Below are 22741 nucleotides of genomic sequence, written 5' to 3'. Positions count from 1 at the left end.
GGAGCAGGAGAGAGAATTCCAAGCAGGCACCGTGCTGTCAGTGCAGAGCCCGATGTGGGGCTCAAACTCCCTGACCGTGAGATCACGACACGAGCCAAGGTCAAGAGTCGGACACTTAACCGACTGAGCCACCCAGGTGCCCCTCTAGTGCTTTTTCTTTCCTTTCTTTTCCATGCCTTAAATTTGTTTGAGAGCATGGAGGAGAGGGGCAGAAGAAGAGAGAGAGAAAATCTTAAGCAGGCTCCGTGGTCAGCAGGGAGCCCGACTCGGGGCTCAATCCCGTGACCCTGGGATCATGACTTGAGCCAAAATCAAGAGTCGGACCCTCAACCCACTAAGCCACTCAGGTGCCCCTCTAGTACTTTTTCTTTTAATATTTTAATTTTACTTATTTTCTGAGTGAGAAAGTGCGCCAGCATGCGCTAGCTGGGGAGGGGTGGGGGGAGAGAATCCCAAGCACTGACAGTGCAGAGCCTTATGTGGGGCTCAGACTCATGAACCGTGAGATGATGGCCTGAGCTGAAATCAGGAGTTGGATGCCTAACCCATTACATCACCCAGTGCTCTTCTAGTGCTTTTTCTTAGATCACTAGATTAATTAAACTATTTAAAAAGTATATTTACTGATGATTAGAGAAAAACAATACTAATTTGGTTCCTAACTACAAATGACATTGATTTAATAGTTGGATGACTCACTTTTATAGAGAAAATACCCAACATCTAGGACCCACACAGATGGGATTTTCCTCTCGTTTCCCTCTCTCCCTCTTTTTTATGATGGAGAATAACCAGCATATTTTACAGTAGATGGAACAGTGTAATGAACCCCTGAGTACCATCTATGAGTGTCTGCAGTTTTCAGCTCATGGCCAGTCTTGCCCCTGTTCTGTTCTTGACCTGGATGTTTCTTTTTTTTTTTTTTTTTTTTTTGGTAAGGCTGATGTGTGAACAATTGTGTTATGGGCTGAATTGTGTGCCCCCAGAACTCATGTTGGAACCCCAGTGCCTAGTACCTCAGAAAGTGATGGTATTTAGAGAAGGGGCTTTTAAAGAGGTGATTAAAATGAAGACAGTAGGGTGGGTCCTAATCCAATCTGACTGGTGTCCTTAGAAGAAGAGAAAATTTGGACACACGTAGATGGTGCCTGTACACAGAGGAAAGGCCATGTGAGGATACAAAGGAGGCCATCTGCAAGCCAGTGAGAGAGGCTTCGGAGGAAATTAACTCTGCCAGCACCTTGATCTTGGACGTGTAGCCTCCAGAGCTGTGTGAGAAAGTAAATTTCTGTTGTGTAAGCCATCTTGTCCGTGGTGTTTTGTTATGCAGCCACAGCAGCCTTATATGAATAGTGTTGCTGTTTCTTTTTTCTTTCTTTTTTTTTTTAAAGGGAAGGTAGCAAAACCTGCTTTTCTTAATAGGTCACTGTAAACATTCCTTATGTGATTTTCACAAGTATTTCTAGGAAATGGTCAATATATGATTATATGTAACATACACTGTTAAGTTATCCATTGTACCTCTCATTTAACATCAGTTTTTTAAGCTTATGTCATAAAAGAGGCACGGAATATTACACAAAATAAAGGCATTGCTTAGAGAATTATAAGGTTAGCCTCCTTGCAACTACCACCTAAGCTCCAGAATAAGATTTTGCCAGCTTTTCTTTCCCACCTGTCCCCGTATCCTGTCCCAGTCACAATCCCTTTCCGTCCCTCAAAAAGAACTAAAAGTTGCCTTCAAACTCTCCATGGTATTTTTTAAATCTTAATAGGCATATATTTTTTGTCATAATTTTTTTATATTTATATATATTTTTTAATTTAATTTTTAATTTTTAAAAATTTACATCCAAATTAGTTAGCATATAGTGCAATAATGATTTCAGGAGTAGATTCCTTAGTGCCCCTTACCCATTTAGCCCATCCCCCTCCCACAACCCCTCCAGTAACCCTCAGTTCTCCATATTTATGAGTCTCTTCTGTTTTGTCCCCCTTCCTGTTTTTATAGTATATTTGTTTCCCTTCCCTTATGTTCATCTGTTTTGTGTGAAGTCCTATGATTTTTGTCTTTCTCTGACTAATTTCACTTAGCATAATACTCTCCAGTTCCATCCATGTAGTTGCAAATGGCAAGATTTCATTCTTTTTGATTGCCGAGTAATACTCCATTGTGTGTGTGTGTGTGTGTGTGTGTGTGTGCGCGCGCAATAGTCAATAGTGCTACTATAAACATGGGGGTGCGTGTGTCCCTTTGAAACAGCACACCTGTATCCCGTGGATAGATGCCTAGTAGTGCAGTTGCTGGGTCTAGGGTAGTTCTATTTGTAGTTTTTTTTGAGAGCCCTCCAGACTGTTTTCCAGAGTGGCTGCACCAGCTTGCATTCCCATCTTTTGTCGTAATTTTTAAAAAGATTTTCTTTTTGAGTAATCTCTACATGCAGCGTGGGGATCGAACTCACAACGATCCCCGACCTGAGAAAAAGAGTCGCATACTCTACCAACTAAGCCAGCCGGTGTCCCTGCTTTGTCTTACAAAAACAAACAAACAAACAAAATTATTGTTTTGAGGAGGTAGGGGGAGAGGGGGAGAGAGAGACAATCCAAGCAGGCTCAGTGCTGTCAGCGCAGAGCCCCACATGGGGCTCGATCTCATGAACCATGAGATCATGACCTGAGCGGGAAGCAAGAGCCAGACGCTGAGCTGACTGAGCCACCCAGTTGCCCAAATTCTTTGGATTCTTTAATTCTGAACCATATAATCATTCTTCATGAAAATACATATTCAACACCTTCTCTGCCCCAGGCACTAGCCTGGGCACTGGGGAGAGAAAGTAATGGGCTTCTTTCACAGGATTTAAAGCTCAGTTTTGTGGAGTAAATTTCTAAAAGTTAAAAAAAAGGATGGTTGGAGGCAAAGGATACTTTGGCTTTGTAGGTTTAGTCACATATTCCTGAATTGTTTTAAAGAAAAATTGGATCAGTTTGAGATATTACAGTCTTGTAAATGTGTCTGTTAACTCATAGCCCAGCCAATATTGGAATGAACACCCCCCCCCCCCATATATATATTAGAACATACATATAAAAATTGGGTCTGGCCTGGTACCTTCAATTTATTCTAATTGTGACTCTCGGCAAGGCTGATGGTTTCCCAGCATGATTTACTGCTGGGTTTTCTGAGCATGTTGGCTGCTTACCTGCAGCAGTGAGGTCGGGTCAGGTTTTCTCCTCAAAGGTGCCCCTGACTTGAATCCTACCTTCTTCGTGGTAGCGTGGCAAAGCCCAGGTGCTCACCTTCCCTCCACCAAGAGTTCTTTCTCCTCATGCATGTTGCCGCTGTCACTTTGCATAGCTGTCTGGAGCCTTAGCCTAGTTCTACCTTGAGCCAGTGGGCAGTAGTGACATGAACTGACAGGAACACCAGGGCCTGGTGTCCTCATTCAGTAGCTGGTCTGCTGGGCAGCGTCCACAATCCCTGCTCTCTGCTCTTCCCTCAGACATCTATCTACTGTTCCTTTCTGGGTTTCCTTGGGCCACGTTCCCCAGAAGCCTGGGATTTTGGTCCTAGTTCAGTCATTTAACTGACCTTGATGTTTGATGTCTTAGGCCGGGTTTTCTCTCTGGGGCTCACGGGCTGCACCAGATTTTCTAAGGTGTGTTCTCTAACACCCTGTGATTAAAGAATCATTTACCACCCACCTTCATATGACTCTCTTGTCTGGAAGCATAATTAAATCTCCGTGCAACTCAGACCAAACCAGTGAGGAGAGCTTGTTTAAAATGCAGATTGTCCGGGCACCTGGGTGGCTCAGTTGGTTAAGCGTGCGACTCTTGGTTTCGGCTCGGGTTATGATCTCATGGTTTGTGAGATCGAGTCCCCCATCGGGCTCCACACTGACAGCACGGATCCTGCTTGGGATTCTGCCCCCACCTCTTCTCTCTCTGCCCCTCTCCCTGCTCACGCGTGCAAGCTTGCTCTCAAACTTAATAAAATGCAGATTCTCCGTTTCTGCCTCAGATCTTGGGAAACAGAACCCCAGCGAGTGGGGTCTGAGTTTATTTTTAATAGCTTCTCAGGTGATTTCATTGTAGGTTAAATGTGGCAACTGCGTCCTAGAATTAGAGCATGTGGTCACAAGGCAAAGGGAGGGAGCTTTTACCATATTTTCCTGGTCTTTGCTTCCAGCAGAAGTGTTCACAGTGACAGTGACGGGCTGGTGGGCACCAGGTCTGGGACTATAGTTTTGTATTAACTGAGGTGAGGACGAGGAGACCATGGGGGAAAGAGGCAGAGTGGAGGGGCCAGTGGGGAGCTGACCTTGAGGCCAGAAGGAGCTAAGGAGGTGGTGTCCCGAGACGGGAGCCTCTGGTCTTGAGCTCTGGGGAGAGTGTCCCCTGCACAGAAGCTGGCCCCAACGACCTGGAATTCAGGCAGACCTCACAAGTGAAGGGTGCAACCCTCCATAAGACTGCCCAATTTTCAGACACCTCTCTTCAGTTGCAGGTTCGCGGGATCCCCAGGCCGCCTTCATTTCTGACCCGACTGGCTACAAAGTCTGTTCCCCAAACCCACTTAGGCTCAGTAATTTGCTACAACATGCAACTCAGGAAAGGGCTGTACTTACAGTGCCAGATTTATTAGAGCAAACGGATACAAATTGGAACCAAAGGGAGGGGGAGGTCTGGGACGGTCCCAGACTTGAAGCGTTCTTATCTTATCCCTGTGGAGTCGGGACGTGTCACTCTTCATTTCATCAGTGTGCGACAGTATTCAGAATACTGCCAACCAGGGAAGTTCCCCCAAGCTTTGGTGTCAGAATTCCTGTTGTGGTTCGATCATGTGGGCATCATCAGTAGACTCACTGATGATGCTATTGATTTCCATCTCCAGCCTCCTCTCACAGGGATTGGGCTGGTGCCCTGTCACTTATAGGCTCAACCCTCTGGTCACGTGGTTGGTCCTTGGAGCTTTGCTAGTTCCTATCCTGAGTCATCTGTTAGCATAAATTCTTTTGGGGCCACCATGAGTCACCCTTGTTAGCATAAACCATCAGGGCCCATACTCTTGTTGCTTATAAAATTCTGGGGATTTAGAGGAGCCAGGACAAAGTCCAGGAACTGGGGACAAGTGCCAGCCAAAGTCTTTTTTCCACCCAGCTTTGAGGCATAATTGACAAAACTGTAACGTATTTAAAGAGTACAGTGTGTTGATTTAATATATGCATACGTTGTGAGGGGCGCCTGGGTGGCGCAGTCGGTTAAGCGTCCGACTTCAGCCAGGTCACGATCTCGCGGTCTGTGAGTTCAAGCCCCGTGTCAGGCTCTGGGCTGATGGCTCGGAGCCTGGAGCCTGCTTCCGATTCTGTGTCTCCCTCTCTCTCTGCCCCTCCCCCATTCATGCTCTGTCTCTCTCTGTCCCAAAAATAAATAAATGTTAAAAAAAAAATATATATATATGCATACGTTGTAAGAGGAATCTCCCACCCTTTAGTTAATTAACACATCCATCGCCTCATAATTACACCTCCCCCCCCCCTTGTTTTAGGGAGAGCATTTGAGTCCTCTCCTGGCAAATTTCCGTGATATGGTACGGTGTTATCAACCATAGTCGCCACGTTACACATTAGAGCCCCAGCCCTTACTCATTTCATAGCTGCAAGTATGTACCCTTTTTCTAGTCTCTTTATTCCCCCTGCACCCCCTCACCCACACTTCTGTTTCAGTGACTTCAACTTTGTTTTAGATTCTACATACAAGTCTCTGTGACTTATTTCATGCAGCGTAATGCCCTCCACGTTCATCCATGTTGTCACAAATAACAGGATTTCCTTTTTTAAAAAGGGTGAATAACATTTCATTGTGTGTGTGTATACATAACACGTTTATATATGTACACACAACACCACATCTGATGTGAATACTGTGGTGAACGTGGGAGTCCAGATTTCTCTTTGAGGTAATGATGTCATTTCCTTTAGGTACAGAGGTGGGATTGCTAGACCAAGGGGTGCCTGCATCCTTAGTTTCTTGAGGATCCTCTTTTTCTAGAGTGGCGATACCAGTTTATGGCCCTACCAGTGGTGTATGAGGGTTCCTTTTCCTTCACATTCTCTCCAACACCTGTTACCTCTTTTTTTTTTTTTTTTGTCTCTTTGATAGTGGCCATGCTAATAGGTATGAGGCAATACCTCGTGGTTTTGATTTGCATTTCCCTGATGATGAATGATGTTGGCCATCTTTTCATGTATGAATGAATTTATTGGCCATCTGTATGTCTTCAGTAGAAAAAATGTTCAGATCCTTGGCTCATCTTTTATTTACTTAATGTTTTTATTTATTTTTGAGCAGGCATGAGTGGGGGAGGGGCAGAGAGAGAGGGAGACACAGTATCTGAAGCAGGCTCCAGGTGCCGAGCCATTAGCACAGAGCCCAGTGCAGGGCTCGAACCCACGAGCTGTGAGATCATGACCTGAGCTGAAGTCGGATGCTTAACCGACCGAGCCATCCAGGCACCCCTCCTCTGCTCATTTAAAAAAAAAATATCTTGGGGGCACCTGGGTGGCTCGGTCGGTTAAGCGTCCGACTTCGGCTCAGGTCACAATCTCACTGTTTGTGAGTTGGAGCCCCGCATGGAGCTCTGTGCTGACACTCAGAGCCTGGAGCCTGCTTCAGATTCTGTGTCTCCCTCTCTCTCTCTCTCCCGCTTCCCCACTCACGCTCTGTCTCTCAAAAATAAATAAATGTTAAAAATTAAAAAAGAATTTTTAAGTAATCTCTATATCCAACACGGACTCGAACCCATAACCCCCAGATCAAAAGTTGCATGTTCCACCGACTAAGCCAGCCAGGCACCCCCTTCTGCTAATTTTTCAATCAAATTATTTCTTTGCTGTTGAGTTGTAGGAGTTCTTTATATATATTGTATGTTAAACCCTTGTCAGATATGTGATTTGTAAATATTTCCTCCCATTCAGTAGGTTGCCTTTATATTTTGTTGATGATTTCCTTTGCTGTGTGGAAACTTTTTTTTTTCTTTATTGAATTGTAGTTGACATACAGTATTCTTAGTTTCAGGTGTACAACATAGTGATTCAGTATTTATATACATTAGGAAGTGATCCAAGTGACCAAGATAAATTTATTCAAGTGACTAAGATTTATCCAAATGACTAAGATAAATTTATCTACCATCTGTCACCATACAAAGTTGTCATATGTTATTAGCTATATCTCCTATAGTATACATTGTGTCCCTGTGTCTTACTTTATGACTGGAAGTTTATACCCTTTTATCCCCTTCCCCTACTTTGCCCATACTCTCATCCCCTCCACTCTGGCAGCAACCATCTGGTTCTCTGTAGCTGTGAGTCTGTTTTGTCTTGTTTTATTTTAGAGAGCACGCTAGAAGGGGAGAGGGGCAGAGGGAGAGAGAATCTCAAGCAGGCTTAGTGCAGAGCCTGAAGTGGGGCTCGATCCCAAGACCCTGGGATCATGACCTGAGCTGAAATCAAGAATTGCTGCTCAACTGGCTCAGCCACCCAGGCTGTTTGTGTTTGAGATTCCATGTATACGTGAAATCCTACAGTATTTATCTTTCTCTGACTTATTTCACTTGGCGTAATACCTTCTAAGTCCATCCATCCATGTTATTGCAAAAGAAGCTAAACTAAGACGTTTTGATATAGTCCCACTTGTATGTTTTTGCTTTGTAAAATTTTCTTTTTTAACATTTATTTTTGAGAGAGGGAGACTGAGCATGAGTGGGAGAGGGGCAGAGAGAGAGAGGGAGACACAGAATCTGAAGCAGGCTCCAGGCTCTGAGCTGTCAGCACAGAGTCTGATGCGGGGCTCGAACTCACAAACCATGAGATCATGACCTGAGCCAAAAGTTGGATGCTTAACCCACTGAGTCACCCAGGCACCCCGTTGTGTTTTTGCTTTGTTGCCTTTGCTTTTGGTATCAAATCCAAAGTATTGCTAACACCAGCATCAGGGATCTTACTGTCTATGTTTTCTTCAGGGAGTTTCTGATTTCAGGTCTTAAAAGTCCATCTTCAATCCATTTGAGTTAATTTTTGTGTATAGTGTAAGGTAGTGGTCTAGTTTCATTCTTTTGCATGTGGCTCTCCAGTTTCCCAACACCATTTATTGAGGAGACCATCCTCTCTCCATTGTATATTCTTGCCTCCTTTGTCATAAATTAATTGACCATATATGTGTGGGTTTATTTTGGGCCTCTCTCTTTTGTTTGTGTGTGTATCTGTTTTTATGCCCATACCATACTGTTTTGATTACTGTAGCTTTGTAATAATGTATTTTGAAGTTAGGGAGAGTGATGTCTCCTGTTTTGTTTTTCTTAAGATTGCTTTAGCAACCGGGGGTCTTTTGTGGTTCCATACAAATCTTAGAGTTATTTGTTCTGGGGCACCTGGGTGGCTCAGTTGGTTGAGCGTCTGATTCTGGCTCAGGTCATGATCTCATGGCTCTGTGCTGGCAGCTCAGAACCTGGAGCCTGCTTCGGATTCTGTGTCTCCCTCTCTCTCTGCCCCTCCCCTGCTCACACTCTGTGTCTTTCTCTCTCTCTCAAAAAGAAATAAACATTAAAAAAAATTTAAAGTTAATTACTAATCTCTAAAAACTTTCTGACCACTGAGTCTTTGAAGTGATTATCTTCAATAACTTATCAGCAGAAGTCACTCCCATCCACAGTATCATTAGAATACAGCATTGCAGTTGATTTTTGTTTCTGTATTACACATCTTACAACTTGCCCTTAGTACCTTTGTGTTGGACTTTCTAATTTTGTAAAACTATATAAAAATCTTATTTTTCTCTGTCTGCTTCCCCACCGCTCCACCTTTGATAGCTGTTAGCCAGTATGGGATGAGCCATCCCTTTCTAGTATCTTCCTTTAAAGGGAATAACTTTAGTGTGTTTTGCTAGAAAGCAGAGTTGCTCACAGATGTAGTTTTTTACATATTTAATAAATATATTATAGAATTATAAAATATATTTTAGAATATGTTACTGCTATGGTAATTTTAAGGAATTCAGAATAATTGGACACAGAGATGCTTCAGTTTATATTAAATAGGGTATTAAAAAGTTTTTTTTTTATTTAAATTTTTTTTTCAATGTTTATTTATTTTTGGGACAGAGAGAGACAGAGCATGAACGGGGGAGGGGCAGAGAGAGAGGGAGTCACAGAATCGGAAACAGGCTCCAGGCTCCGAGCCATCAGCCCAGAGCCTGACGCGGGGCTCGAACTCACGGACCGCGAGATCGTGACCTGGCTGAAGTCGGACGCTCAACCGACTGCGCCATCCAGGCGCCCCTAAAAAGTTTTTTTAAAGAATGGTGTGAGTTGCAATGTTTTTCTCTTGTTTTGATAGAGTAAATTAGTAATAGGATATTGAATTTTATCTATTAAAAATTTTAATGTTTATTTATTTTTTGAGAGGCAAAGAAAGACAGTATGAGCGGGGAAAGGACAGAGAGAGAGGGAGACACAGAATCTGAAGCAGGCTTCAGGCTCTGAGCTGTCAGCACAGAGCCCGATGTGGGGCTTGAACCCACAAACTGTGAGATCATGACCTGAGCTGAAGTTGGATGCTTAACCGACTGAGCCACCCAGGTGCCCCATAGGATGTTGAATTTTAAACTCTGATTTCTGATCATGTGGTTTATCTTTATGGGGGAGTGGCAGTCCCAGAGTTAGGACCAAGCCATGGGAAGTGACATCTGTTAGCTACAGGGGAATAAGGCTGGGAGAGGGACCAGGATCTAGTTTACTTGCATGAAGGAATGTGGCTTATTGCACAGTCTTGATGTTTCTCGCAAATCCAATTCCTGATTGGTTTCCTTGCCTTCCAAAGTCTGTCATCTACAAAGTGGCTTGAAAACTGTATTGGGCGCCTGGAGGGTGAGCTCAGTTGAATAAGTGTCTGACACTTCGTTTCAGCTCAGGTCATGATCTCACGTTTGTTGAGTATGAGCCCCAAGTCAGGCTCTGGGCTGAGTGGCAGAGCCTGCTTGGGATTCTCTCTCCCTCTCTCTGGCTTCCCCACTTGCTCACATCCCCTCTCCCTCTCTCTCTCTCTCTCTCTCTCTCTCTCTCTCTCTCTCTCTCTCTCTTTCCCCCTCTCTCAAATACACTTTAAACAAAACAAAAACCTTGTACTCTTTCTGTTTTACAGGATAAAAGATAATGTTCAAATTCTTACATTTGGAGGATAAGACCTTTGGATAGTTACCCCATTACCACACCAAATCCCATGTGGTTTTGAACCTGCTGTCCCTAGGCAATATGTCTTTGCATGTCTGGTTTTGTTTTTCTGGAAAATCCCTCTTTCTCCCTGCTCTCCTCAGTGGGCTCCAAATGATTCTTCTGAACTTGACCCCAGCTCTGTCTCTTCTTTGTAGCCCTCCCTAACCTCCTTTGAGGCCCCCGGGTGCATACGCTTTCCACTCTCCATTGTGCAGATGGCTCCTTGGACTGACCAGTGACCAGAATTGGCAGGGCTTGGGCAGCCTTTTGTTTTTGTTTTTTTTTAATTTTTTTTTTTCAACGTTTATTTATTTTTGGGACAGAGAGAGACAGAGCATGAACGGGTGAGGGGCAGAGAGAGAGGGAGACACAGAATCGGAAACAGGCTCCAGGCTCCGAGCCATCAGCCCAGAGCCTGACGCGGGGCTCGAACTCACGGACCGCGAGATCGTGACCTGGCTGAAGTCGGACGCTCAACCGACTGCGCCACCCAGGCGCCCCATTGGGCGGCCTTTTGAAAAGGCCGCTAGTGGCTTCTAACTTGGCTTACTCTGATTCAGTCATTGGATGGGGCTTCGATATCTTTTGGTCTTGGGTTTAAAATATTCCAGGCCAAGACTGGGATTTTACTCTTTAGCCAGGGTTGGGATGGTTGGGACTGGTGATATAAGGACCACACAAGAGCTTCCCAGTGGTTATGCCAAAACACACTGTACAGCACAGTCCTTTTATTATTACTATTTTTTAATAAAAATATTTTATTATTTTTATTTCTTATGTATGTATTTTGAGAGACCATGTGCATGTGCACGTGCAATAGGGGAGGGGCAGAGAGGGGGAGAGAGAGAATATCTGAAGCAAGCTCCACACGGTCAGTACTCGGGGCTCAAACCCTCTTCCCGTGAGATCATGACCTGAGCTGAAATCAAGAGTCAGACACTTAGCTGATTCAGTACCCAGATGCCCCTGTATGAAACATTCTTAAACTTGGGCATCCTGGAAGAGTTGGTAAGACACAGAGTTGTGACACTCACTGTAGAGTTTGTGATGCATAGTTCTGGGGTCTGCATTTCCAACAAGTTAGGGGATGCTGATGCTGCTGGTCTGGGGATCTCACTTTGAGAATCTTTGCTGTACAGAAGATCGGTCCTTGGCGCGTGGGGTATTGATCTCCTATCCCTATGGAGACCCTGCAGAAAGCCAAGAAGCTGATCTTCTTATAGCTCATGACCACCCCTGCCATGTCCTGCTGTCATTCTTCAATATAAATCCCTCACCAGACTGTGAGTTCCTGGAGGAAATTTGGACCAGTGAGTATGAAATGGGTTTATACTGTTACCCGTGTTTCGGTGGCTAAGGGACGACTACGAGTGGCCTGTGGGTACTCTCTGGGGCCAACATTTGAAGGAACGTTATATGGCTTTTCTAGAAACACAAAAAGCTTGGGACAGTGGTTCTGGCCCAGGGGATTTTGCCATCCAGGCAACGTCTGGAGATGTTTTTGGTTGTCACAACCTGGGGTGGGGAGATGCTACTGGCATCTTGAGGGTAGAGTCCAGGGATGCTGCTCGTCAGCCCCCTGTGACTAAAGCATCCAGCCCAAGATGTCAGGAGTGCTGAGCATACGAACCCTTGCTTTTAGTGGAAGGGTGTTCAAATAATGTAGGGTGGGTCTTTTTTAAAAACATTTTTAAAGTTAGTTTATTTTGAGAGAGAGCTAGCACAAGTGGGGGAGGGGCAGAGAGCGAGGGGGAGAGAGAGAATCCCAAGCAGGCTCCATGCTGTCAGCGCAGAGCCTGATACAGGATTTGAACCCATGAAACTGAAATCATGACCTGAACCAAAACCAAGAGTGGGACGCTGAACCGACTGAGCCACCCAGGTGCCCAAGGTAGGGTGGGTCTTACTGTGAGATCTGTGTGCCTCTCATTTGTCCCTCCTCCCAGTCCCTGCTCTGGGGTGTCCTTGACCCTGACCACTCCACTTCCTTCCACCCCGTTTCCCCCCCCCCCCCCCCAGCTCTGCCCAGGTTGGGCCACAGGAGTTTTCAGTGACAGGTTGGCAGAATCTCCAGGGCAAATTAGCCAATGATTAATAATTAGCCACAGGTAGAAGTACTTTAAAATACATTCTTTCAACAATAAATGACTTATTTGAGTGGGGTTAGGGCATTCGTTGAATGATTTACTGACCTCAAATGACCTGCACATTCCCTTTCTCCTACAAGAGCTTAGCCAGGGTCCTAAGAATGTTCTTTGCCCCCACTTCTCAACCAGGGGAGAGTTTTGAGTGACTGACTCCCTATGTGCCAGGCACAGGGAACACCACAGAAGGACTGTCTTGCCCTCATGGAGCTCTTGCTCTAGAGGGGAGAGAGATAAATCCACAAAATAAATGGATTTTTTTTTCTCTCTCAACAAATAGATTGTAGTAAGTAGGTAAAGAAGGTTAGAAGAGGGAAATAAAGGAGGAAATCATATGTGTTTGGTTTTTTAAGAGAAGGTAGCCTAGGTTTTGCGGTGGAGGTGGCTGTTAGTTTAGGACCTGGAGGAGAGAAGGCACAGCCGTGGGAGAAAATGGGGAACAACATTTGTTCTCAGCAAAGGGAACAGCAAATAAGACCTGGGAACCACTGAGGCCGGTGCTGGAACACCGAACAGGGATGGGGGTGGGGTCTAGGCTGGAGATGGGGCTGGTGATCCAGGAGGGACCCGGTCATGCATGCCACCTCGTTAGGAAGGAGGTTAGGTGTAATTCTGCTGCGGCAGAACAGCATAGCCTTGTGTTTTTAAGAAATCATTCTGGCGTTTCTGTAGAAAGACAGGGAAACCAAGAGTGCAAGCAGGCAGGTGAGTTAGCAGGCTGCTGCAGCCCCGAGACCCAGTGGGGGGAGCAGAGGTGCCAAAAGTGGATGGAGTCAGGAGGTAGCAGCTACGGGAGTAGTTGATGGGTTGGCTGAGGGGCAGGGAGGCATCCAGTGACTACCGGGCTTCAGGTTTGAATGGTGGGCTCTTGTTTTGGAGGTTGATGTTTACAGAAATGGGGAAAAATGATTTTGGCGGTGAAATCAGGAGTTCCACTGTGGACGTTAAAGGGAGCTGCCTCTTTGGCATCTGAGAGGAGATGACAAGTGGGCACTTAGCCCTGGGAATCTGGGGTTTGGTGGGAGAGGTCTGACTGCCGGCAGGTGGATGGTATTGGAAGGCAGGGGGTGGGTTGCTGTCCCCTAGGGAAAGCACAAGGCTGCACTCCAGGGAGTGGCTTGCAGAGTAAGTAAGAGGATGGCAGGTGCACAGTCACAGGCACCGATGAGCATGGTGGGGGTCTGGAAGCCCATCTTTGTATTCATCAGAAGATTGAGAGGAAGGTTCCAGAAGAGATGAGAACCAGAATGCGAATGGCTGGGGTTTGGGGTGCTGTTTGTATTGGGTTTGGAAGCCACTTCCGGTGATGCAGGGAGTTGGGGTGAAGGGAAGCCCTGGAAGAATGACAGTGACAGAGAATGTTGTAGGTGCAGCAGTGATAGCAGGTGCCAGGGGTGTTTATGGCTAGGAGGCATGGACCGGGTATGAGGCTAGAAAACAGAACTGGGATCCTGAAGGGCCACCCTGAGGCTGCGGGAAAGTTGTGTCCGAGGGGCAGCCAGGGGTGTGCTAAGAGCAAGGAGCTGAGGGCCCAGGAGAGTTTGCTGGAGAGTTTACAGGAGAGTTTCCTATGGAGGGCTGGGAGGGAGGGTTGGGGACGGCGGTCAGACCGCTGGTGGCAGCTTGGAAGGAAGAACTTCCTTTATGGGGATAAAGTGTCCTCCTTTATGAGGGATGAGGCTTAACAGTTTGGAAGAGAGCATTTGATAAAACGGGCACTCATGGCCAGATCTTCACAGAAGAGTCCGCATCAGGCGCTCTTGGGCTCAGAGGGGATCTTGGGTGATGACTGACTCCTCCGTCTAGTGGTAGCCATGCTGGCTATACTAACTAGATAGGGTATCTAGGGTATCACCTGCTGGTTGTCTCCTTGCTGGTTCCAAACAATGGTGATTTAATCCCTTTAAGACCTTGTGAGTTGACCAGCAGGAGTAGGATCTTACTCATGATTCTTCTCACTTCCTGAATTGAACGCAGTATTTTTTTTTTTAAAGAAGGGGATTAGGACAGTAATCCATGCATGATGGTTATATAGTCTCTGTGTTGGTGATGGTGCGGGGACAAGGGACACAATAAAGAGATATGGATTAGCTGGTGGGAGTGGAGGAAAATAGGAAGGACAGCTGTGAGCCCTGGAAGCCCCAAAGTCGAGGTCAGGGCCCGCAATACGGGCCCTGGGGTGGAGGGAACTGGAGTAGTGACCCATTTTGAGATAGCTCACCTGCAGGGTAGGTGTTCCTGTATTGCACCGGCTGGATTCTTGCACTGGATGGATTCCTGGGGCATCTGTGCCCAGGCACCATGACATACCAGGCTCTGTGCTTGGGAGTGAGTCCAAGTGGTGTGTGAGTCGTCATTGCCCTGAAGGGCTGATGGTCTGGTGGACTGGAGGAAAACCCACCGCTGTGTTCAGTGCTGTGCAGGAGGTAGGAAGGAGAGAGTAAGCTGTGGAGGGAAGGACTGTTGGGGTGGAGCTGGGTTGCTGGACGGCTCAATCCCCAGTGGTCTGGAATTGTTGGCTAAATGTCCCCGGGGAGAAAAGATAAGTCGACATTCAGAGGTCTGCTGTCTCAGGTCTCTGTGTCCAGTCCTTACTTAAGTACACTTGCCATCAGATGGAAAAGCAAGCTTTTGGCCTTTTCTGGTGTCCACGGGGCCCAGCCTGGCTTTTTGGGATTTGGGCATTGGGAGGGCTGTAGTGAAAGAAAAAGTTTGCTTAATTAACTTCATCTAAGTTATTAGAGCCTTTTTAAGGGGGCCCAAATGTGATTAAGAGCTGTGTCATCATAACTGCTGGTATTTGGTGTGTTTTTTTTAAGAGGGTAGATTTCGTGTTATTTTTATTTACTTATTTAATTTAAATTCAAATTAGTTGACATAGTATAGTGTTGGTTTCAGGAGTAGAATTTAGTGATTCATCACCAGCGCTCATCCCCACAAGTGCCTTCTTTAATGCCCATCTCCCATCTAGCCCCTCCCTGCCGCTAACCTCCCCTCCAGCAACCCTCAGTTTGTTCTCTGTATTTAAGAGTCTCTTATGGTTTGTTTCCCTCTGCTTTTTTTAAAAAAATATTTTAATATTATATATAATATATAATTATAAATTATATATATTATATAAATATTTAAATTAATTTTTAATTTATTTTTGAGAGAGAGACCAAGTGTGAGTGGGGGAACGGACAGAGAGAGAGGGAGGCACAGAATCTGAAGCAACGTCCAGGCTCTGAGCTGTCAGCACAGAAACTGAGCCAGAACCGGGAAATCGTGACCTGAGCCAAAGTCAGACACTTAACTGACTGAGCCACACAGGTGCCCCTCCCTCTCTGTTTTTGTCTGATTTTTCCTTTTCTTCCCCTATGTTCATCTGTTTTGTTTCTTAAATTCCACATAGAAGTGAAATCATCCAGTATCTGTCTTTATCTGACTGACTTATTTCACTTAGCATAATACGCTCGTTCATCCATGTCGTTGCAAATGGCGAGATTTCACTCTTTTTGATGGCAGAGCAGTATTCCAATGTATGTATACACCACATCTTCTTTATCCATTGGTCTGTCAATGGACATTTGGGCTCTCTCCATAGTTTGGCTGTTGTTGACAGCACTGATAAAAACATCGGAGTGCATGTGCCCCTTCGAATCCCTACTTTTGTATCCTTTGGATAAATATCTAGTAGTGCAGTTGCTAGCTAGTTAGTAGGTAGTTCTATTTTAACTTTTTGAGGCACCTCTATAGTGTTTTCCAGAGTGGCTGCATGTTGGGTGGGTGTTTGTGGTATTGAAAGAAACCCCGGCTGACGCCCTCAGCAGCCTTGGGAGGTGTTCTCCCTGTTTCCCAGAGGCCAGTACTGAGAGATTGTGTGGCTAATTCAAGGTCATACCACCAGAAAGTTAGCAAAGTCTGGAGTTCCTCCGGTGGTACACCTAGCAGAATTTTTTTCTCATTAAATTAAAAAAAAAATTGTGGTAAAATACATGTAACGTAAAGTTTGCCATCTTTTTATCTTTTTAAATATTTATTTATTTGAGAGAGAGCGATAGAACCTGAGTCGGGAGAGGGGCAGAGAGAGAGGGAGAGAGAATCCCAAGCAGGCTCTGTGCTGTCAGCATGGAGCCCAATGTGGGGCTTGAACCATGAACTGTGAGATCACAAGCTGAGCCGAAGTCGGCAGCTTAACCGACTGAGCCACCCGGACACTGCCCCACCCCCCTCACCATTTTAAGTGTACAGTTCAGTCGTGTTAAATGCATTCACACTGTTATGTAACAGTTTTCATCTTGCATTGGTGTTTCGTCAAGTGCCAGCTTCCAGTTTCCCCTTCCTCCCCCGCCCCCCCGGCAACCACAGTTCTTTCTGTCTCTCCATATCTGACGACTCTAAGTACCTCCTGTAAGTGGAATCGTAATATTTGTCCCTTGTGACCCCACCATTTTACATTTCCACCGCTCTGCGCCAGGGTTCCAGTTTCTCCATGTTCTCACCCAACTTGATATTTATTTTCTGACAGTAGTCCTGCTGATATGTGTGAGCTGACGGACGTCTCATGTGGTTTTGATGTCCATTTTCCTAATGAAAAGCATCTTTTTCTCTTCAAAACCAGAATTTTAAAGAGGGCCTTTCAGGGCAGGGTGTCCTCATCTGGGTAAGTTCCACTGCTAATTGCATGAGCGTTTTCTACAGGGAATAAATGACCCAGTATGTTTCAAGCTGTTTGGTGGTTAAAGCTCACAGATCTGTACTTTTCTCTTGGAAGAAAATTGAGACACCGAGATACCAGGTGACTGGCAAAGGGTCGTGGAGGTGCTGAATTTGTAGAATTGGAGCAGGGGGCAGTCTGGGACCAGAATCCAGCCTTCCAGCTCCTGAACTGGGCTTCTTTGGAGGTACCAGGCTACCAGGGTTAGCAAAATCTGAAGGTCGGTTTCTCTTTTTTGCTTCATGATTCATAGACATTCATTTATTCAACAACAAATTCTGGAGCACCTCTGTGGTATCCAGTATCGTGCTAGGGATAAAGCAATGAATAAGAGAAGTAGAATCTCTACTTTCACAAGCTATTATTGTCTGGCCTCAGAAATTTCCTTACCCTGGTGAATCAGTGAAATGGTGTTCATTGTTAGGCCATTTCTGCATATTAATTATTGTCATCTAAATAATACATAATGGATTTGCAGAGGTTTTTTTTTCTTTTAATCTTTAAAAAAATTTTTTTAAGTTTATTTTGGGAGAGACAGAGCAAGCAAGGGAGGGGCAGAGAGAGGGGTTGAGAGAGATTCCAAGCAAGCTCCTCACTGTCCGCGCAGAGCCCAATGTGGGGCTCGAACTCACGAACTGTGAGATCATGACCTGAGTCAAAGTCGGACACTTAACTGATTGAGCCACCCAGGAGCCTATGTATAGGTTTTTTTTTTTTTGATCCTCTGTACAGTTATTATTTTTTTGTTTCATAATTAGTAATTTGTAGAGATCATTTGGAATTATACAAGTACCGTGTTCCACATCAGACTTTCACCCATGAGTTTTAACTTCATTGGTAATTTCCTAACTCCATGGTTCCTTCTATATTTGCATTCTAGAATGCAAGAGCTTTCTCTTCTCTCGTGTTTCTGTGGCGGTAAGGATTCATGGATTCTTCTGTTACTTAATGATTTGACTCCTCGCCATTTATTACGTGATGCCGGGAGCATCCCAGATTTGTCTGGTGAGAGCCCTTTGCGCAGTCTCCTCTGTGTTTTGGACGCATCTTCGTGATTCCTTGAGTGTAAGGTGTTGTGGGCTCAGCTCAAGCTTTCTCTGCCTGTTCTGTGCTCGTGTCAGCCTGTGAAGGGAGGTGCCCTTGTCAGGAAAGCCTGGGACACCGCTCACCTGGGCTCTGCTGCTTTTGCGACAGCCCCATGGGCATTGTCCCTTTTGCAGCCGGTGTTGTGGTCGGACCAGCCCGTGTGATTCTCGTGGTTGCAAGACGAGTCTCAGCGATAACCATCAGGGAACTTTAGAAATGACAAGGCTTATTACCCATAGGTTCTAGAGAGTGCACGGCATGCCTGGGCATGCACACACCTGGATTTGGGGTTCTGCCTCTACAGAGGTTGGGTAGGGTGCCTGGGGTTTTGCAAGTTCACTCTTTCTTGGTGAACTGAGAACATAAGTGGGAATGAAGGCATGGGAAAAGCCAGCGGTCAGAGATGGTCAGTTATCTCTGTCATCATGAGTTTTCTTTACAAAAGAAATTTTTTTTAACGTTCATTTTTGAGAGAGAGAGAGAGAGAGAGGCACAGCACGAGCAGGGGAGGGGCAGAGAGAGGGAGACACAGAACTGGAGCAGGCTCCAAGCTCTGAGCTGCCAGCACAGAGCCTGATGTGGGGCTCGAACTCATGAACCGTGAGATCTTCTTGACCTGAGCCGAAGTTGGACGCTTGACCGACTGAGCCACCCAGGCACCCCTAATCCTGAGTTTTCTTACAAGAAGAGGGAACTTTATGGGTGGTGTAATGTGGCTCTTCATCCAGTGTGGCTGTCTTTATTTGAGATGGAATGACTCGCAGTGAATGCCTCAGCAATCGGAAGCTTAATGCCAGGCACTTAACATGACAATTAGAAAAGCTAATCGACAGGTGCTTCCGCATATTGCCCCAACCTGGAAATGAGACATTTCTTCAAGGAGACCTGGTTTCTTTAGGGAAGAAAGATACTGAAAAACCAGGATCTGGGTGCAGGAGGCCAAAAGGCATAAACTTCTAGTTATGAAGTAAGTCAGTCCTGGGGATGTAATGTATGGCATGGTGACTATAGTTAATAATTCTGTATTACGTATTTGGAAGTTACTAAGAGAGTAGATCTTAAAAGTTCTCATCATAAGAAAAACTATTTTTGTTTTTCTTTATGTAAAAGAAAAAAATAAAACCCAGAATTTGGGTTCTGGAATGCTTTTTGCTGCTGGTGTGTCAGTGTTCCCAGGGCCTCTCAGTGGATAGAGCTGTGTGTGTGTGTGTGTGTGTGTGTGTGTGTGTGTGTGTGTGTGTGTGTGTGTGTGTGTGTGTGTGTGCGCGCGCGCGCGCATTTATTTTCCCCTCCATGTCTCTATATTTAAAATGTACACTTTCGGGGCGCCTGGGTGGCGCAGTCGGTTAAGCGTCCGACTTCAGCCAGGTCACGATCTCGCGGTCCGTGAGTTCGAGCCCCACGTCAGGCTCTGGGCTGATGGCTCAGAGCCTGGAGCCTGTTTCCGATTCTGTGTCTCCCTCTCTCTCTGCCCCTCCCTCGTTCATGCTCTGTCTCTCTCTGTCCCAAAAATAAATAAACGTTGAAAAAAAAATTTTTAAATGTACGCTTTCAGGGGCACCTGGGTGGCTCAGTCAGTTAAGCGTCCAACTCTTAATTTTTTGGCTCAGATCATGATCTCACAGTTGCTGAGTTTGAGCCCTGCACTGGGCTCTCTGCTGTCAGCCCAGAGCCTGCTTCATATCCTCTCTTGTCCCCTGCCCTCCCCACTTTGCCCCTACTCATGTTCATGTCCTCTCTCTCTCTCTCTCAAAATTAAATAGACATTTTTTTTATGTTTATTTATTTTTGAGACAGAGAGAGACACAGCATGAGCAGGGAAGGGGCAGAGAGGGGGGGGGACACAGAATCCGAAGCAGGCTCCAGGCTCTGAGCTGTCAGCACGGAGCCCAACGCGGGGCTCGAACTCACGAACTATGAGATCATGACCTGAGCCGAAGTCGGACGCTTAACTGACTGAGCCACCCAGGCACCTCTAAATAGACATTAAAAAAAATGTTTAATAAAACGTAAACTTTCAAAAAATTTGAAGTATAGTTGTCACAGGATATTACTTTAGTTTCAGGTGTACAGGTTATGCTGTGCTCACCACAAGCTTGGCTACCATCTGTCACCACACATCACTATGACAACACCACTGACTGGGAGCGCCTGGCTGGCGGAGTGGGTAGAGCATGCAATTCTTGACATTGGGGTTGTGAGTTTGAGCCCCACGATGGGTGTAGAGATTACTTAAAAATAAAATCCTAGTAAAAAACTCAACAACACCATTAACTACATTCCCGATGGCTGTGCCTTTCATCTGTGTGACTTCCTCATTCTGTAACTGGAAGCCTGAACCTCCAACCCCACCTTTTGCACATCCCCCTCCCTTCCGGCAACATCAGTTTGTTTTCTGTATTTATGGGTCTGTTCCTGCTCTGCTTTTTGTTTGTTCATTTTGTTTCTTTCTAGATTCCACATGTAAGTGAAATCGTACGGTATTTGTCTTTTGGAGCCCCCCCCTTTTTTTTTAACAAACCCCATGAATGTAAGTTCTAATGAGACAGATGTGTAATTTGGATCTGTGTCACTCTTCTTTTCTCTTAATTTTTAACAGGTGGCTGAACCCCTTGTTTAAAATCGGTCACAAACGGAGGTTGGAAGAAGATGATATGTATCCGGTGCTTCCAGAAGATCGCTCAAAGCATCTTGGAGAGGAGTTGCAAGGGTAAGCCATGGGCAGGAATGAGCCGGGTGAGGAGGAATGAGAATTTCTAAGTGTGTGTCTCCTGGTTTGGAATGGGTCTGGCCTGAGCTTCCTTTCCTAATGCGGTACACTCACCTCCCCTCAGGCTGTCCCTGGGCTTAGCCTACTTTGGTGGCTGGGGGAAAGCATATGTTTCCTGTGCATTTGTGGGGTGGCAGTTGCCAGCAGCAGAGGCCCTGGATGCCAGGATCTGTCCCGGAGACGGTATCACTGGAGGAGGCTGTCTGGACTCAGGTCTGCCTTACTGGCTTGCTCATGGTGCTGTAAATCCAGCAGCGCTTGGCCGTGACTTGTTTCCTGAGACTGGAACTTTCTCCCTCAAGGCATGTTTTTCTGGTGCTTCAGGTTCCGCACCACACATCTTTTAGGAGCCCTGCACACGTTTAGCAGTGCCAGTGAAGCAGCCACAGAGTGCCCTATGATAAACAGAACGTCCTGTAAACACGTAGCTTTTGATTTGTCCGCCCCACCCCCGTTCGGCCCTGTAGCCGGGTGTGTGGTTTCTCACTGTTCTTTTGTTTCTCTTGCAGGTACTGGGATAAAGAAGTTTTGAGAGCCGAGAAAGATGCACGGAAGCCTTCCTTAACGAAAGCGATCATAAAGTGTTACTGGAAATCCTACTTAGTTTTGGGAATTTTTACGCTAATGGAGGTAAAACTTCTATACACAGTGTGTTGTTTTCCATTGTGTGCGGATGGGTACACAGATGGCAGCATTGCTGGGGACAGGGGCAGGTGGATTACGGTCTGACGATAAAACATGTCTGGGAAACATGATGTAGCTCAGCGGTCGTGTTCATCTTCAGAATGGGCAGATACTTAAATGGGCCTCCGGCGGGGGTGGGGTGATACTGTTTTTCTTCTAACCAATCGAAATGCAGTGTTGCGGAAGGCTGGTGCTCTGAAGTTTTATGGCATGTTGGGATATTGCTGGTGCGTGGGAAGGGTTAGAAATGCTAACAGTGATCCTTGACCCAAAGAAGACTCTACAACCTCAAGGAATATGCGTGCTCTCATTTGGAGGAATTCACTTTGGATAGAGCCCGGAGTAACACAAAGCATTTTACGGGTGCTCAGCGAATAGCAGCTAATTTGACCCGGCCAAATCTGATGAATGCTTTCCCAAGAAGGTATTACTGCCTCCCCCTTCCAGGGGAGCAGAGCCCCGGGGCTCTGTGTGGAGGGTGGAGCCGGCCAGAGCTCCCGAGAACACATGTCTCTTCGGGCTGTTTGCAGAAGGACATGTACTACGAGCCAAAACCCCGTCTGTGGAGGAATTCTGGAGGATTCACACACGACCCATTCTGGTTTCCTGTCCCTGACTACTGGGGAGGATTGGTGGTTGGAAGGAGGAGCTTTGGTAGCCCGGCACTGCAGTGCGCGTAGGAGTGATGTGCGGAGGCAAAGCAAAGGCAGAAAGTCATCAGGTCCTTGACCTCCATTACCCTGAAGCGCCTCTGTCCAGATCCTCCAGTAAGACCATGTTCTCCTGGACACGGTGTCGGTGAGCCTGTGCCTGTTCTGGGCTGCAGCCTGCTGGAAGCATGCTGCAAACCCACCTGGGTGGCTCATGCTCTCTGGTACCTCAGTATTTCCTTAGGGACGTTGGTGGCCCTGTGAGTGTATGTGGGTCGAAGGGATAGAAGTTGTGGTTGCTGGGAAAAGGTTGTTTTATTTTATTAAAAAAAATTTTTTTTAATGTTTATTTATTTATGAGAGAGAGAGAGAGAGAGAGACAGAGCATGAGCAGGGGAGGGGTAGAGAGAGAATATGAAGCAGGCTCTAGGCTCTGAG

General features: G+C 46.0%; 1 protein-coding gene across 5 annotated transcripts in view; it reads left to right on the top strand.

Annotated features, from left to right (window-relative positions):
- Positions 1–22741, top strand: part of ABCC4 (ATP binding cassette subfamily C member 4) — a 262924-nt gene that overhangs the window by 26462 nt on the left and 213721 nt on the right. For all 5 annotated transcript variants that reach the window (XM_023252655.2, XM_023252659.2, XM_023252657.2 and 2 more), the window contains exons 2-3: positions 20799–20909; positions 21479–21599. In XM_023252655.2, the coding sequence (XP_023108423.1) occupies positions 20799–20909; positions 21479–21599 (232 nt within the window). The remainder of the gene's footprint in view (positions 1–20798; positions 20910–21478; positions 21600–22741) is intronic.

This window comes from Felis catus, chromosome A1 (assembly GCF_018350175.1).
Source record: "Felis catus isolate Fca126 chromosome A1, F.catus_Fca126_mat1.0, whole genome shotgun sequence".
Taxonomy (NCBI): domain Eukaryota; kingdom Metazoa; phylum Chordata; class Mammalia; order Carnivora; family Felidae; genus Felis; species Felis catus.
This window is presented reverse-complemented; position numbering and strand designations above follow the sequence as displayed.